Here is an 18,425-nt window from a genome sequence, read left to right on the forward strand (position 1 = left end):
CCAGCAGTTAATTTACCCGGTACATTTAAAACCGACGCGACTTCTCCCCAGCTCTTTTCCTTATCTATGCGGTTGTGGTATGTTTTTGAGGATAAATTATAAAGACAATCCTGTTGTTGCCACAAGTTGTTCCTCCATCTCCACTGTACAACGTACCCCTGCAGGAGCTTTTGCGGTCGACATTTTTAAAGGTCTGTCAGTCATCTCCGTCAACTTTCAGATCTGTCTCTCATTGGATGTAGCCAGTGGTGTAGTCTACGTGATGCGCAGGTATACGCCGTATACCCACTAGAAAAGATCAAGAATTTCAGTATACCCACTTAAAAAAGCGCAAGGTTACGTAACAACATCGTTTGTGTCAGAAAAGTACGACGCACTGACTTTTTTTGATTCAGTGTTATCGTAACCCTGCCCCCGAAGCTACTGGCGCTTCGTGCAGCTGCAGCAAGTGTTACACATAATGAGTCCGACGAGGCTCATGCGATGCTTTACGCGGGGTCCCCACTCCTCGCGTTAGTGTTCCGGGGTCGCAATGCGCACACTGTTCGCCCGTGTATTATACTTTCTGCCTTTAACTCACCCCACTTTTAAAACCACTGCAAAGTCTTTAATAAAACAAGCATATTTGTTATCATTTAAAATAACTGTAAGTCATATTGTGACTGTTGGCATATTAAATTGTATCTAACTAGCCAACTTCACAAACATTAGTTTGTGTGTTGAATCAATACATGAGGGAGAAAGGGAGAGATAACTTATACTACGATGTTTATAATTGTTTTAGTTTAGTCAAGCTAGAGACACTGCCAGCAATCTATAGGTGCAACAGGTGCTTGATAAAACTGCACAAATGTTCATTGTTAATTATTATAGTTAACTTTCAATAATAGATGCAACTTACACACAAAGTGTGTGAAAAATCTAGTTATTAGGGACGAGTATCAGAGTTTGATTTTAACCATTTTTTTCAATATGATTTACTGTAAGTGTCTGACTTGGCCTAAGTCAAACTAAATCAAAATCTAAAGTTTATACATTCACAAGATATTCTTTACATTATGTAGTTGCCCTGCTTAAAAAAACAATAGAACCCTGCCCAAAACACAAGAGATGCAGATGGGAATCAATAGAAAAGGCATAAAATAAAAAATTATAAAGAAATGTGTTTCATAATGGTATTTAAATGGAAACCACTAGAATGTATGTAATTCTATCTTTAGCAGGATGGGTTTATGTAGAAATACTTAATAGCTTTATCCCGTGGATCACTAATGTGCATTGAAAATTGCCAGTTGATAAAACCTGTACTTTAGTGACTGTATACATAAATAAAACTCTTAACTGACTGATTTAAAACCAGCAAGTCCCACAGCTGTCATTGGCTATTGAAATCTTGCTTGCAATAAATCTTTCTTGATTACATATAGAGGCATACTCTATCCTTGCATTCGTGAGTGTGGTGGTGCTCATGGGTTGTCGACCTGGGACGGACTAGTAGGCTGGGGGGGATCAGAGTATACTCACTACAAAAAACTAGACTACACCACTGGATGTAGCGAAAGTACCAACGTCATCTCCCCGATTTAAAATCTTAAATATCAAACATGTTTGATCTGATCGGGGCGGCTAAGATTTCTCTCGGAGCAGATCGGGAGGTGAAAGATTCGACCTGTGAACGCCTCACGTTACGTGATAATCCTGGCCAAATCTCGGGCCTGATCGAGGTTCTGGGCCCGATTTTTTCAAAGAGTATCGGGAGGGGAAATCGGGGTAAAATCTGGCCGAGAATCCTGTAATCTGAGCCAGGCTATAGTTCCGTCACCGTTGGTTATTATAGTTTCTTAAAACAAAAACTATACTGAAACATTCATGTTAACGGAAATGAAATATATCATTATATAACATATATATTAATTACATGATATATTTAATAATTAAATCCCGACCTAAACTTTATTTGAAAAGGTAAGAATGATTGAATGATGCCTCAGCAATAAATGGAAATTTTAAGATGAGGCACTACAATCAATAACTGAAATTCAAATTTGACTAAACTTAAATTAAACTCAAAAAAGCTACTTAAAAAGACGCGTAAAGAAGTGAAGTAACATGAAAACGAAAAATACAAGAATCTAATTCAAAACATTAATGAAATGGCAGTAAAACCGGAAACTTAAATCGTAACTGACACAGACAGACACATAAATGCACAACCACATTAAATAGAAAAATCAACTTTATTAGCAATACTTGGGATTTGTTGTAAATATTGCACTACTGTATGTACACTGGAAAATTGAACAATTAGATATCCAATAACAGAAATAAAAACCTAACCATGCACACAAATGATGCTCTGCAGTTCAGTCTTAATGCAATTCATATCATCAGACATACAATAACCACCTTCATAAACGGTCATACACCAGCATTCATAAATACCATATACAAACAAGGGGTTCTTCACATCCACAGAAAATAACAACCAGCATTCACACAAAAGTGCTGCGATGCAATCACATTGTCTGCTCTTCTTCTGCAGGGCAAAGCTCGTCCAAACCTTCGGTTAGTCCATGAACAAGGGCGAAAAAAATGAACAACGGTGACAAAGTACAATGTGCTGTGATTTAAATTAAATGTATAAAAGCATTCTCTAAATCAAATCATTTGTATTTATGAAACATTAAGGCCTTTCCTATTGAATTAAAAATGCCGTCTACAGTTCTCGGATCAGCGTTGGTCCTTGGTTAGCGCATTCTTTCTAAAAAATTAACAAAATATCCACCCCAACATCCTATTAGTAAATGATCATAATACAAAAAGTGTATTAAACAGGAGTCAATAAGTGAAATGTAGATATGAGTGTGATGAACTAACCACACAGCCAAGTGAAAAAACAAAGTGTATTAAAACACTTTAATACACTTAAACAATTAAACAATTGTGTATTAACAATTGTGACTAAACAATTGTGTATTAACCCCTAAACCTACAAATGCAGAATTAAATAATCACAGCCGGAAATCATTTCCCCAAGGTTTGTGCGCATTAAATATGATAAAAGTGTGAAAAGGTCGTTTTGGAGATGAATTAGTGCATTCAACCCCAGTATCAGCAGATAACTGACTGTAGTGATCTAAATGGTGAAGCAAAGAGAAAGAAATGATAAGAATCAAACCTGGAAATCAAACTTAAACATGAAGAGTTGAGGACAACAACTGTTTTAGTGTTAGTTTTTACTGTGTTTTTCTGTGGGCTTAAAACCATATTTTTAAAACACGCATCTAATAGGGCCGGTCAATGACAGGACTCATACTAACCACTGGTCATATACAGTTCTTAAAAACGAACCATATTACAATACAGAGCACATATTACACCAAACAATATTGTTTTAAGATCATGTTAATTATCTTCCTTAAGAAAAATCGCTGATTTTTAAAACATTGGTCTTCATTGAGCACTTCAACACTCTGCCCTGTACATACAAACATCACTACATCTCACAGGATAGTTATGGTTTGTATGTACCTAATGTCAAATTTCAGAAAGGGCAAAAATCCTGCATTAAAAAATTTCACACGTTTGTGTAGAAATGTAATTGAAAAAAGCGAGAAAATGACCCGCTTTTGTCAAACAAATACTATAATATAATAAAAAAATACTGCCAATTGTGTCATTTGAAGAATTTCGTGGAGTACAAACAGAGCGATTCTCAAGACAAATGATAAGAAATGAATCTTGGCAATCTTTCTTGGTCATGAATAATTATTAAAAAACTAAATATATTATTAAACCCCTGTGTGTTATTGGAAATGTCCAGTTAACCTTATAGACAAATTCCTCACAGGTGAATTGATTTAAGGCTATAAAGGTGTTCTAGCAGCACAAACAATATCAGTCATTGGAGATGTTGGGTGGAGATCCAATCCAGTAATAACGCACAAATGCAATATTCTCACTTCTATAGTACATTCACCTCTGTGTCAAGACACACAGCGTTTCTGTTTTGTTTTGTTAATGATTGAAAGGCAACTGTCCCATTGGGTGTGACTAACAGATGGGTATAGAGGGAGATGGGAGAGATGCCAAGATGTGGGCGTGGCTTAAACCGGCATGTGCATCTCTGTGTACTCATCTTGCCCCTCCTTCTCATCAAAGGTGGGCTCGGCCTCATCTGCATCCAACTGAGAGAAAGAAGAGAAATGAATGAGAAAAAGACACTTCATATACTGCCACTAGAGGGAGAGCAATATATGTAGAGTTTGGTTTCAAAATGAGATAACTCCGTTTTAAAAAATGTTTAAAAATCAGGCTTTTTACTGTGCATTCCAATTAATATCAATCAAACTGCATTTGGTTTGTTTTGGTTTAAGCCATAATAACAAAAAAAATACAGCCAATTAACACAATAAAAACATTACATAATTAAAAACATGATTTTTTTAACAATTTAAAGTTCTCATTTTGGAACCAAACTCTTCATATATACATTATAAATATATATATATATATACTGTATATGGCTATTTCAAATAAAATACTATATTAAATAGATTTTTTTTTCTTCCAAAAAAGACTGACCACCATTTAAAGCGAAAAGTTTTTCTACACCTAATCAACGATGTACAACACACTAAATCATTTTATGTGAAATCTCTGAAAAGGTTCTTTTTACTTCACCAACCCCAAATATTTTTTCAACCCCGTAGCTCAAACTTCCCAATCCAACCACTGTTCGACATCTCTGTGTTTTTGCTTGAGAACATGTTTACATCCTTACACATTGCATTTCGCGGCTGCTGAAGATGCGAGCCAGGACGAACATCTTGACAGGGACGGTCATGATGAGAACAAACGGAAAGGCCAGCGACGCTACCGTGGACATGACAGCCCAGAGGACACCCAGACACACCACTTGAACCGCCGTGAACAGATGCATCCGCAGCGTCCGCACCTGAAAGACACACAGCATCACATCAAGAATAACAGTATGACCTTCTGACGTTGTTACCGGATGTTTTAAAAACCGACCAATCAGAATGAAGTATTTCAGATAGCATCTATATAAGACTGAGAATATTCTTCCTAAGGTTCTTACCTTGCGCACATAGATGTGGTCGGGGTGGTACTTTGGGGGCATCAGGAGCAGTAGAATGCGTTCTGTTAGCTGGATACCGTTTAGTGACATCACACCCATATACAGAAAGATGCCAAAGAGCACAGCGATGGGGATTTGACGCAGCAGATCTCCGATTACAATCGAAAGTCCTACATTCCAAGAAAATCTGTTAATTTGTCCTTTTTTTGTAATTGATCTTTATTTAATTTACAAAAATACATACAGGGGTAACATATCAAACCATTGATGCTAGACTTTCTTTAAATACATTTTTTTAAACCTACCTACAAGTATTGCCACCAGTAACCCCGTCACCCTCTGCTCCTTGACCTCCTGGATGCGTGGTTTGTCTCCCGGGGCGACGGCTTTGCTCATTACAGTCAGGGCATTGACGTGGGTTACGGAGCGCACGGTTGCCGCGGCCATCCACGGCAAACCGAACAATGCGCTGGTGCCACCCAAAGTCACAATAAGCAATAAATCCAGATGGAAACCAGAGCCTTTCACCAGCATGCGCTCCTTCTTACTGACTATCAACCTGACAGGACAGACAGAGAGATTTTAATACCGTTCCAAACTCATAAGACTTGTTCTTTCTTTCAAGGAGGATTGTTTTTTACATCCAACGAACAAATAACACATGCACTCACGTGGTGATCTGTGTCTCCATGAAGATGAGAATGAAGACGAGAAGTGCAGGGAGGAAGCTGGCAAACATCATCCAGATAGGAAACTGTCCATCTGAGCCCAGCGGGTTGATAATCCAACCACGCTTATCAGGTCTCGTCACAGAAAAGCCTCGAGGCACACTCAGTTTCTGCATGATTGAGCATTAAAACACAAGTAAATTCATAAGGTACCTGCCCATGAAAATGCTGAACTATTTGTTGGGTTGGCAAGGTGTTGCTGTGCTGTAATTAAGGTGTTTTGTGCCCTTGTTAGGGTGGTCAGGGTGTTGCTATGTTGTAGCAAGTGTGTTTTGTTTGGTTGTCAAGATGGTCCGGGTGTTTCTATGTTGTAGGTATGGTGTTCTGTGCCCTTGTTAGGGTGGTCAGGGTGTTGCTATGTTGTAGCAAGTGTGTTCCGTTTCGTTATTAGGGTGGTCAGGGTGTTGCTTTGTTGTGGCTTAAGCATTCTATGCCCATGTTACGGTGGTCAGGGTGTTTCAGGTATGGTTTTCTGTGCCCTTGTTAGGGTGGTCAGGGTGTTACTATGTTGTAACAAGAGTGTTGTGTGTCCTTGTTATGGAGGTCGGGGTTTTGCTTGGTTGTAGCTATGGTGTTCTGTGCCGTTGTTAGATTGGTTCAGGTGTTGCTTTGTTGTGGCTTAAGTGTTGTGTGTCCTTGTCAGGTTTGTCAGGGTTTGATATGTTGTAGCTAGAGTGTTTTGTGCCCTTCTTAGGGTGATCCTGGGGTTGCTAGGTTGTGGCTACGGTGCTCTTTTCCCTTGTTAGGATGGTCAGGGTGTTGCAATGTTGTAGCTGTTCTGTGCAAAAAAGCTGCATTAACTTTGAAGTCTCACCTGTGTGTATGTGTCTTGAATACTGGTATCTACCAGAACCATGATAAGAATTGCAATAGGAACTCCAAAATCTCCAATAACTCTTCTTAGCTGTGACACAGACAAACAAAAGATGTCAGAGGCAAGACGATTGGTTGCCTTGAAAAACTATCAACTCTGCGGAGCCATTTTTTCTTTAAAAACATACAAGCGCTCACTACTAGCAATGAGACTCAGATCTTACCCTGCCAGGGAAGAAAGCACTGTTTTTGAACTTGCGCAGGTAGAAGGCGATGAAGAAGGTTCCAGACATGAGCACCGAGGAAAGCAGAGCGGTATTAGGCTCCCCGACCACCTTCACCACCTCGGGCGAGCTGCTGTTCGTCGATATTAGACTGAACGTCATGTTCTCCATGCTGTAGTTGACCGCCGAGCCGTTAAAATCAACGGCCACAGCGGAGCATCGTCTCAGCGGATGCTCCTGGAATATCTAAGGGCCCGAGAACACATCACATTACGTGGAGAACAGTCTCATGTTTCTGTCCTAGGAAAAGATGTAAACTACCTTGGCCAGTTTTGAGAAGGTCTCATAGATGAAGATGAGAGAGATAAGGAAAGAAAAGATCTCTTGCGTAAAGCGGGACACGAATCGGACCAGGAAGCTGCCTTCAAACGCCACCATCACCACCACAATGATGATGAGCCAGAATCCGATCCACACCCGACCCGTCAGGTACTCCATGTTGTTGCTCTTACAGAACTGCAATCGGGAACAGATGGTAAACTTAAAGTAACCGAAAGTTAATTTAAACCCAACATTTACATATTTGGCAGATACTTCCATCAAGAGGACTGGATTTAAGGTACATTTTAATAGCATGTGCGTTCCCAGGGAAACAATCTCATGACATTCGTGATGCTAATGCAACAAAACAGCACAAACTCACAGAGAAGAAGGCTTCTTCAAACACCAGGATGGGTCCAGAGAAGCCCATCACCAGAAGCGGTTGTGCCCCGAGCAGACAGAACAACACACCCTGAACACATGTTCCCACAATCAGCTCTGATACACCCATGAGGCCTTCGGTCTTCTCACCTGCAGACAGATCAGAGATTTTATACATGAATTATTCAAAATCTCAAATCGTACAAGGGACACGCAGTCTGGAGTTTAAAGGGCATCTAATCCAAAACACTTACAAGGATTAGACTCACTGACTAACCAGAACAAACAACAATAAAAATGATTTCAACAAAATTTTAACTTTTTTTCTCAAGAACAATTATTTTCAATTTATTTGTTCAAAGAAAACCATCTATGTGACAGTAATACCATCCATTTAAAATACAAATCTTAAAAGACTTCATTTTGTCTGCAAGAGCGGAGATGAAACGTTTGAGTAACTGACCCAGCAGGCCTCCGAACGTGATCGCAGGAGAAAGAGCGGCAAAATAGATGAAGATGACTGCAGCCATGCACTGGGGGTTCAGCGCGTCTTTAAAGTCGCTGATGTATTTCGGGTAGCGCCGTTGGACGTCACGGATCAGCCCGCCGAACAGACGACCAGTGCGCTGCAAAGGATCGTCTTCAGGCTTTGAAGGCGCCAACAAGGCCTCTGATCACAAACATAGGGAGAGAGGTTTGGATACTGTAAATATAGAGGACTATTGGTAAAATAACAACGAAGGTTGCAAAACTAAAAACGAAACAAAATAAAATAAAACAAAACAAACCGATTTGGCAGAACAAATATAACAAATATAAATAAAAATAAGCTGATAAGGCAAAAGAAACACACAAAAGAAACAACCCAATAAGCGAAATAAAACTACTCAAGCAACAACAAAAAAGCAAAAGAGCACGAAAATCTAAATAAACCGAAAAAAGGTAAATAAACAGCGCAAATCAGCTAAATTAACTTAAAACTGATAAAGAAAAACAAACAAATGTAAAAAGAGCACAGAAGCGAAATAAAAATAAACAGATAAAGCAAAATAAACAGCACAAATAAGCAAAATAAAACAAAAGTTATAAAGCAAAACAAACAAATATTCTAAATTAAACCTAAAACTAAATAAACAGCAAAAAAGCTAAATAAGACTAGAAACCGATAACAAAAAACAAACTAACAAAATAAGCTGCACAAAAAAGCTAATTAAAACAAAATACAAAGATTTGATGAAAAATTAAATTAAGTAAACCAAACAAACATAATAAATAAGACATAAAAAGATGAACACATTTAACAAATAAACAAAACACTGATAAAGCAAAAGCAAACAAAACAGTGTAAATAAAGCACAAAAAAGTGACATGGTAAAATAAACAGCACAAAAGAAAACAAAACCTCTAAAGTCAACCCTGACTAAATCTTCACAGCTTACCTTTCTCCTCCAGGCTTTTGGACTCTTTGGTCAGCAGGGCCACCTCCTGCTCCTCTCTCTTGCGGAGCATCTCTCTTTGGAAGTGAGCGACAGACCGCAGGAGCTCTTCACCGCCCAACTCAGATGGAGGAAGTACAATACTACAGTCCAGAAAAGCATTAATAGCGTTCAGCAGATCCTGACGCTCGTCTGCCAGATATGCCGCTTCATGAAATTGCTGGAGTGACATTAGATCAATTGTGATATTAGCATTGATTAAGCCAGTTATTATACCAGAAGACAACAAGCAAAAGTTCAAACTAAAGCCCACACCTTGTCAGACATGAGCGTGGAAATGGAACGTCCGATCTGATGGTAGTCCATGTTGGTGCTGGGAGGTCCGAGCAGCACAAAGAGAAAGCGCACAGGAACCGGTACTTCTAACACCGAGGCTAGTTCCACAGCCTCCTGTAACCGAACAAATGCCATGGTGGGCTGCTCCAGAAAGTCAACGCTGCCTATGAATATTAACGTTTAGGTCAGATAACGGTGATAAAATAATACGAAAAGAAGTCGTTTAAGGTATGCTGTAAAATCTTACCAACAAGTACAACAGTTGCCTCAGCGTTTTCTGGAATTTTCTCTAGAAGTTTCAGCTCGTGTTTGGATTTGGATCTGTGCATGCCTATAGCTGGAGATGACTCCTTCTGCGAAACAACAATTACGGTTTTCATTATCGGAAAAAGTTTTGCACACATCATACATTCTCGGTAAAAAAGTGATTCAAATTTCAGAAAACACATCTTCGCTCATAATTCAAATACATGGTTAAAGATGCACTTAAAGTGTTGCATGTGTGTTGTGTGTAGTTGTGTTTGGGGTGTAAACTGAAGCTCAGCTTTGAGAAGAATTTACAGAGACTTTGCAAAAAAAGAAAACTTCACATTTCCAACCCTTAGCAACGACTGAAATGATTCACCTCGTTCTTCTCCATGTCGATGTTTGTGCTCTCTTGACCGGTCCCCATCAGAGGCTCCATGACAGAGGGTTCGGGGACGGTGAGATGGTTACTGCTGCTCTGGTGATGGGTGATCAGGGAGCCCAGACTCGCTGCTGAGATGTTCCTGGGGAAGGAGCTGTGTTCCTTCTCATCGCTCGGGTGACTAAAGGAAGGTGAGCAAGGGAACCAGCGGGTAAGAGACGCGAGCAAAGACTGCAAAGGGTCGTGTGTGAATCTACAGGACGAGCGGCATGATGACGGGTGTTTGCGTTTGGAAGTAAGTGTTTCCCATTCTTTGAAGAGACTTTGGCGGGCCACCATATTTTCACACGCAAACACGTACTAGAACACATGCTCGCGACTGCTTCAGCTTTCACGGTTGAAACGCAGAAGCGAGAACTGGCCAGGATTTGAGACATCGCCAAGCCATACAGAATAAAACATTAATTGAGGTAAGTCAAATCTAACTAATGTTTCAGTAATCACTGCACAAGTACAAACATGATTTTATCAATGTACGACAGAGCACACTGTTTTTTTTTTGTTTAGAGCTTTATTAATCCTCTTGGGGGCAATTTAATTCAAACTGTCGAGGTGCTTCACATACACAACCAACATTTAACACTACAGTACAATACAGTTCAACATACAAAACCATACAAAAAGAAAATATGATAGATATATTATGCGTTAGCATCATTATGTTCAGCTTCCATATTATTTCCAGCTAAAATACCAGCCTGCATTAGGGAAATTTGACAAACAAAATTTTTGTAGATTAAAATGAGCAACGTGTCTAGTCTACACGCCCCCATGAAATTTATAATGATCTTTCGGCACTATATCCTCTAACATCCTTATTTATCGACAGAAGCTTTTTGTTAAACCCTTTCCACATCGCTCGGATCGTGCTTCAAGCATAAAAAATGTTGTTTTCATGACATAAAATTACTATTATCAGATACTTTTTGTAACATATATTTGGGATTTCTAGTCATAGTAATAATTAATTTATTGTTTTATCTAACAAAAGTTAGAAATTGATTTAACATGTTATTACCACTGGTTCTAACTTAACTACTTTCAGAATCTAAATGGCATATTATTGGCTATTTGTATGTGATGCCACTGGTTAAAACTTAATGTTTGTACTCTCTATATATATGTACTATTATAAGTAATTCTATACAGTATATAATACATGTGTAATATATATAACTAATGTATGGTAAAAAATAAATTAGTTCAACTGCTGAACACCTTTTTGCTTCATTTTTTGATGGCTCAAGCCCTGTTTTGACTATTTATGAACTCCCATTTTACCATGTGTTGTGCCCTATCATTACCATTTATATATTTATGGAGCCAATAATCAAATTACTTATATAGTTATTGTATTCTTTATAAATTGAGTCAAATAATTTTGGTCTTAAAATGCACCAGTTTGCAGCATTTACTGTCCCTTTAAAATATGCAAAATTCACTTCCCGGGGGGGCATGCCCCAGGACATCCCTAGAGGAAAATGGATTCTGTGGGAAACACTGATTCATAACACATCATGTATATAATTCTGGGCCTGTCTGTTCATGGAAGTGTTCTGAAACTACTACATCTAGAACATCATCGTGTCATGTCAGGAACTTACCTGTGTTTGAGTAGGAGAGCGCGGAGGACGTTGGCTCTGTCCTCGGCTTTGATTTGGTCTGAGATGATCATCTGTTCAACCACCTGATGGCCGATGCCGGGCAATGTCTTCTGGTCCAAATCCAACAGCACCGCTCCTATTAAAAGACGTTAGAATGCATGATTATAATTTATTAATGTAAAACCGAATTAACGGATAAGATTAGAACCTCAAAATAGTTTGAATAGCTTTTATCAGGATGTTCCCCTCTGTTGTGTTCTTTAAACTTAATTTTCCTCTTTCGTTTTCTTTTTCATGTAAAGCTGCTTTAAAACAATGCAAAATTATAGAAAAGCACTAAATAAACTGGAATTGAATAGAATAAATCCATAATAAACGTATTCATTTATTAATTTGAGTAAATCCTGGTCACAGACTACCGTTGAAACATCACAAGCTGGCTTTTAACACATTTTCCACGCAGTGTTTTTAAAAAATCATCATATTCACAAACCATTCATGGACCCCAGAATATTTCTCCATACACCCACGTTCTTTTACAACATAGATTTAAAAGAGATATTCATAATTAGTGGATATATGGAAAATAGTGGAGTAGCAACACTGTGTCAACTCCAAAAGCTGGATTCTTACATCTAGTCTCCGCATTCATGAAGGTTTATCGAGACACTCACCATGAGATATAGTGCTCCTCAGCTCCAGCAGACTGCGGAAGGACAGCGACGCGACGTGCGGTTTCCCCCAACGGTCGGTTTCTTCCTCCACGTCTTCTTCAAATTTGATCCAGCGAGCCGTTTCTCTCCACTGCATCTCCTGGTTTTTATCCATGATGAGTTCATTGAGCTCCACAAACACCTGGTGAGTTCAAACGCAGAGAAAAATACTGTTTATACTCCGAAATAAAGAGAATTAAAGAGCTTCGATCAAGAAGAACAAGTGCGCAAGTTAAGGTCGGTTTCCACACAACCATGTTCTGACCTTCTGGTGCCGAGCGACCCGTCTGGAAAAGTCTAAAAGCACCATGCCGTTTGGTCAAAAGGCATAGACCGAGATCACGACTGTCCGAGGTCAGGTCGTGACTTTTTGAAAGCGAGAGGGTCCATACATACCCTCCTTTGCTCTAATTCAAGACTGGTTTACCTGTTTGAGGTGCATGCGAGGGTTTTAATAAAACATGGGCGAGTGTAAAGGCGCGCGATGGTTTTTGGTTACCCGAGCTGATCTTTTTTTTTATGCTTGGTTGTGTGAAAGGAAAGACGTTCATTCATTTTTAATTAGGTCCTGCCCCCTGAAATCCTCCTCATTTTGTTCAGGAGGAGAGCAGGAATGTGGCGAGCTACTTTTAATTTGAGTGTCTAAATGCATTAGGAGAACCAGATTTTGTGTCAATAACTCAGCTGGTCACAAAATGAGTTGATGATTTTGTCCTAAAACGTCATTGAGGGGACTGTGACGTATTGTAGTACAGAGCAAATACTTCCATGTTAGTTTTCGTAATCATACATAATATACCACAATTAAACTTTTCTTGATGGTCTTTTGTTTCTGTATGCAAGAGGAACAAGTACAAAGACGAAGATGCGTCACCTCGTGCGGCGTCCGGTCCAGTTTGCGAATGCGTGTGCTGGGCTCCTTATGATCTTTGCTAATGTGCACAACCTGACTCTTCATGCCTTTCCTAACCAGATGTCGACGGACCCCTGGAACATCTTCGAATCGATGACCTGCAAAACACCACACATTTATGATAATGTTTGGGATATTCTGCATCATATAACTATAAAACATATTTGATTTCAGTGTTCAAGAATATAAAATAGAACAACAGCACTTTATATTACGGTCCTGTTTAGTGTGTACTCTTAATGCGTCACAAACATGTTATAAAGCTTTATAAGAGTAAAAATGTCTTCTTATTTTCGTAATTTCATAATTTTCCATCCTCTTAAATAGTTGCAGCATTTTCTAAATCACTAAAAAAATGACACTATTCTGTGTGTATAATCACTTTTCCGGGGATAAGTCGAAGGTCACTGGCTTTATTTATAACATGAGGGTAAAGTTACAGGACGGGCCGGTGCCCAAGAGCATGTGGGGTCAGAAAGTTAAAGGGGATTTAACTTAACTGGGGATGGATTCTCACTCCAATCAAGTAAAGACGTCAATACAAAGCATCGAATTCATTCTGTGCGTACTTGTACAAAGCGGATGGTCTTTTCCCACACAGTTACCTGGTGACCTTTGTGGCGTTAAATCACCCAGTTTTATTATTTTCTGATGAATTGTAGCTCGCACGAATACTGACAACATGACAAGACGCATTAAAACAGTGAGAAAAGTCCAGGTTATCACATCAAAAATTATTTTTCCTAATGTACAAATATGACTGTTGTTTTACTTGTTTTCTTTGCTGTATTTAAACTTTCAGTGAAATTAAAAATGACAATTATTATTATTTACTTATTTTTTCATGAAATATTGCAGCGTTTATAGTAAATAGCTTATCAATGTGGGTCACTTTCTTTTTAAAATTCATGTGCCTTCATAATCTTCAGTTAAAATCTGAAAATGCACTTCCGCCCTGTAGTGACTATTCATCTGAAATGACGTAAACTAGACGGCTTGGGCGGAGCATCGGTTAACTCCTCCCCTTCAACTGTCAGTCTGCTGCCAGTTTCATATCAAAATCAATGCAACAGCTGTTTTTACACATCCAATCAATTCGAAGTAAAAAACACGAGCCACGCCCACTAATTCTCGCCTTTGAATTTCCTTTTCACTCGAAAATGTGTCAGAATGCGGAAGTAAAAACGATCGCAACTTCCGGTTCACGGGGACTTTAAGGTCAGATTTTTTTTTTCTCATTTTCACCTCTTTCTCCAGTTGTCATTTTCTGCAAATAAATTCAAATAGAAACAATATTTTTTTATTTAAAATTTGGGAGAAATATTGTTAGTAGTTCACAGAGTGAAACGAAAATGCAAATTTTACCTAAACACACACCTATAGATAGGCCATTTTAAAATCAGGTTTTCTTGTGAATCTTCAACGTGGCTGTATGTTTTCTCATGTCAATCTCTGAAAGTGATTCAGTTGAAATGATGCACGGCTCATTTGAGATAACATTAATTGTAAAACATCTAGTGTTCTTACTGTGATACAGTCTTTATATCTGTTCTGTGTTCTCAGGCTTAATACAAAGAGTAAAAGGCATCTTGTCTATGAACGCCATGTACTCATATTTTTCAAATAAAACAAAGAGCGTCATCGCCACTCCTTTTGTTGAGCGTATGCCAGCGGCTGGGCCTTTATCCCAGAGTAATTATCAGAAGAGAAGTGCTGATATACAGCTGAATTCTGGGAAAGGTTCATCCCACGGGGGCATAAAAGGCCCTTGCTGTGAGGTGTGGTGGGATTCATGGTACAAATCACCCGAGAGACAATTAAACCTGTGGAAACTCCTGCTTATAGCTTCAGCTGTCCTAAAAGACCTCAAAATGTATTTGATCTTCAAATGATTTAAACATCTGCACCAAAATATATAATCATGTAACAATAATGCGAGCAACACCAAAGCCACGGGTTCGGTACATGCTGAAAAAAGCCTCACTTTTGATGCCGTCCAGGTGGGCAGAGGCGAGGGTTTGAGCCTCAAACTCATCTGTGGGTATTCGTTGATATTTGGCCTGCTCAGTTCCCGTCATGTTGCCTGTACGACGTCTCTCCTGAAGGTCGTAGCTGCGACTCGACACGCGGGGCAGAGAACTGGATTCAGTGCTGCCGGAGGTCACTGGAGCCGGTTCAGGTGTTCTGCCAGACAGGATTGAAATGTGACTATTTGTTTTTTATCAAAGCTTTATATACGATATACACTCGCTGTATACGAGTGTATACAGCGAGGACTTTTGACGTGTTTATCCAAAGCCACTTTGGGAACATTTTGCATTGAAAGCCAAAAAACCAACTGTGTACAAAAATTTAAGTGAATGGAAAAATACATGAATCACATTCTCCATTAAAAACCTTTTTTACAAACATGAATTTCCTAATAAAATACTAAGGGAACACATACACATGTGTATTACACACACATACAACCAGTTCCTAAATACAATACAAAACTACTGTAATCCGTTATAACATGGTTGGTAGCTCTTTACAATAACGTGCTATTTGTTAACAATAAGTAAATGCATTAGCTAACATGACCTAACAATGAACAACACTTCTACAGCATTTATTAATATTAATTCATGTTAATGTCAGCATTTACTATTACATAATTAAATTCATATGTTTTCACTGTTAACATTAGTTAATGCACCATGAATTAACATGAATAACTGTTTTGACATGAACTACAATTGAAAAGGATTAATAAATGCTGAAAAAATAAATTGTTCACGCATTTACTAAAGTTAACTAATAGCAACATATTCTAAAGTTTTCCCAAAATTTCACTAAACACAGATAACAAAAGCACAAATGTAGAATTGAAGTCAATTCTAAATGACTAAATATCAGACCTGATGATATTTTTGATTGCGGACCTTGTCTTTGATGGACTCACAAAAAATGCTCTTACCTTAATTTGAGTTTTATAAAAAGCCTATAAATACCTCTTGTTAAATAAAACACAAATTTAAAGAAAACTAGAAAGAAATCAGCACACAACAAAGTCACCTAATGGTTATCAAGACACTTATGCGTTTGGAAACACAATTAAACAGCAAGGTAAGATGGCGAGGGGTATATAAAGCAAAGTGCGGTTGCTAGTGGCAACGGATGAGTGATGTGGATCCCTGCAGATCACTAAAATAACTTGTGCTTAGTAACGGCCGGGATGTTCTGTACCCTCGACTTCACATGACAGTAAACTTGACATGGTCGATGTTGTATTGGATCTGCGAGATGACAACCACTTTTTAAAAAAATGGATATACTGTAAAAATAAAACTACGTCTGAAAGTCAACTAATAACAATGACGACACGTTCGTCGCTTGTCTTTAAGACACTTGAGTTTTTTTTTTTAGGAAAGACGCTCAGCTTACCAGGAGGTATCATTTTATAGGTTACACTTGCAACTTTAACACACCGTGTTCTTTCCAAAGCTTTGACTTTAAGTAACAATGCTGTGACAGTATATCAGCATACCTAAAAAGTAGAAAAGGGGCATAAATGCAAAAGATGTCCAGCAGATGGACTTACTCGGTGGTCGAGCTGTCCTCTGCTTCAGAGCACAAAGCGAAGGTGGGCACGATCAGAAGTCCCCGTGCAGAATGAGACTCTGAACCCTCAGGCATGGGTACGTGAGGGTCATCGTCCGAAACAAAAAACTGGATGAGAATAACAATGGCATTTATCAGATGTTTATTTCTCATGCATTCTTATATTCATTATATTCTTCCCACGTATCTAAAACGAATATTATATTACCTGAACATTGTCTTTGCTCTCAGTTTCGGTTGGTGATATCGTGAGAGTGCTCTGGCCATCCGTACCCTCCTCTTCCTCCTCATCGTCATCTTCCTCAATGGCTAGAGGACTGCTGGGACCAGAGGTCGCTCGGTGATCTTTGCCGCTGCCTTTCCTCCTCTTGCGTGCACCCTTTTTCCTCCGGCCATCTCCTGGGAGTTTGGAGAGTGGATGGTGGATGTGATGGGACGAGTGACGATGATCTACAGCAAATCCGGATGAAATAAAAGTTAGTCATGCCGTTCACGATCGATCCGCAATAAGGTGGTGAAACTAGTACAGTGAAATTTTTTAACTTTTTAGGTTTGTTTTGGCAAAAAAAATAAAAACACGAGTTGTCAATTGTATCCTATTCCTCACACTCAAAATCTTCCTCATTGTAGACACGGTGCTGTTCGCCAGGAACTCTGGGAGCTGGGTTCAGGATCTGCTGGAAACGCTGAACGCCTAATGCCTTGTTCAGGTCACCATCCTCCTCTTCTTTTGATCTTTGTGAACATCGCACAGTCTGGACTGACGCCTCAGGCTAGTGGGAACAAAGAAAATGAATGCTAACAATTTTAATAAAAGCTTAATTTAGTCAAAAAAGAAACATGATGTAAGCTTAAGAATAGCTTCAAATCTTTCAGTCTATTTTTTCAATAACAAAAGTTTGAGCGACATTCAAATAATTACATTTAAGCAACCGGTTGGAGTTGAACATTAAGAATTTTGTTTTTACAAAACTGACACTAGGCTTTACTGTGTAAAACTAAAAAAAAAAAAAAAGTGACTCAAACTGATGAAGCAGGTCACCTGCATGCTGTTATGCACACTTTAAAATAACAATCGCAAATCTATCAGTAGATGGCGTCCTAGTCAAAATAATAACCCATACTTAAAGGGATAGCTACATGTAGCAGACTTTTATCCAAAGACTTACAAGGGGGTAAGACGCAATGAAGCGTTAAGTCGAGGTAGCAATAGGTAAGAGGTAGTTGACCCGAAACTGAAAATTCTGTCATCAAACCTGTATTAATTTCTTTCTTCTGCATAACACAGAAGATATTTTGTAGGATGTTTGTAACCGAAGATCACCGGCAGCCATTCACTTCTATTGCATGGACACAAAACCAATGCAAGTGGGGGCCGGTTAGCAGCATTCTTCAAAATATCTCCTTTTGTGTTCTGCGTAAGAAAGAAAGTCATACATATTTTTGGTTGAACTATCACTTTAATGACAAAATATTGCTGAACTTTAAAGAAAGGAGTTTGAATTATTTGAGAAAGCTAAAAGATATTTCAAAACAAATTAAGGCAAAAATGCGAAGAACACAG

At 38.7% G+C, this 18,425-nt stretch overlaps 1 protein-coding gene across 4 annotated transcripts in view; it reads right to left on the bottom strand.

Moving 5' to 3' along the window:
• Positions 1 to 2,218: 2,218 nt before the first annotated feature.
• Positions 2,219 to 18,425, bottom strand: part of slc4a2b (solute carrier family 4 member 2b) — a 32,679-nt gene continuing 16,472 nt past the window's right edge. For all 4 annotated transcript variants that reach the window (XM_056737895.1, XM_056737893.1, XM_056737896.1 and 1 more), the window contains 21 exons: positions 17,469 to 17,634; positions 17,070 to 17,311; positions 16,842 to 16,969; positions 15,243 to 15,442; positions 13,220 to 13,356; positions 12,307 to 12,487; positions 11,633 to 11,768; positions 9,966 to 10,149; positions 9,588 to 9,693; positions 9,320 to 9,504; positions 9,008 to 9,224; positions 8,032 to 8,238; positions 7,570 to 7,718; positions 7,188 to 7,382; positions 6,867 to 7,112; positions 6,644 to 6,733; positions 5,773 to 5,939; positions 5,407 to 5,660; positions 5,102 to 5,271; positions 4,784 to 4,957; positions 2,219 to 4,187 (listed from right to left, as the gene is read on the bottom strand). In XM_056737895.1, coding sequence (XP_056593873.1) covers positions 4,107 to 4,187; positions 4,784 to 4,957; positions 5,102 to 5,271; positions 5,407 to 5,660; positions 5,773 to 5,939; positions 6,644 to 6,733; positions 6,867 to 7,112; positions 7,188 to 7,382; positions 7,570 to 7,718; positions 8,032 to 8,238; positions 9,008 to 9,224; positions 9,320 to 9,504; positions 9,588 to 9,693; positions 9,966 to 10,149; positions 11,633 to 11,768; positions 12,307 to 12,487; positions 13,220 to 13,356; positions 15,243 to 15,442; positions 16,842 to 16,969; positions 17,070 to 17,311; positions 17,469 to 17,634 — 3,615 coding nt within the window. In that variant the 3' untranslated portion in view covers positions 2,219 to 4,106. The remainder of the gene's footprint in view (positions 4,188 to 4,783; positions 4,958 to 5,101; positions 5,272 to 5,406; positions 5,661 to 5,772; positions 5,940 to 6,643; positions 6,734 to 6,866; positions 7,113 to 7,187; positions 7,383 to 7,569; positions 7,719 to 8,031; positions 8,239 to 9,007; positions 9,225 to 9,319; positions 9,505 to 9,587; positions 9,694 to 9,965; positions 10,150 to 11,632; positions 11,769 to 12,306; positions 12,488 to 13,219; positions 13,357 to 15,242; positions 15,443 to 16,841; positions 16,970 to 17,069; positions 17,312 to 17,468; positions 17,635 to 18,425) is intronic.

Source organism: Triplophysa dalaica, chromosome 23, assembly GCF_015846415.1.
Source record: "Triplophysa dalaica isolate WHDGS20190420 chromosome 23, ASM1584641v1, whole genome shotgun sequence".
NCBI classification, from domain to species: Eukaryota; Metazoa; Chordata; class Actinopteri; order Cypriniformes; family Nemacheilidae; genus Triplophysa; species Triplophysa dalaica.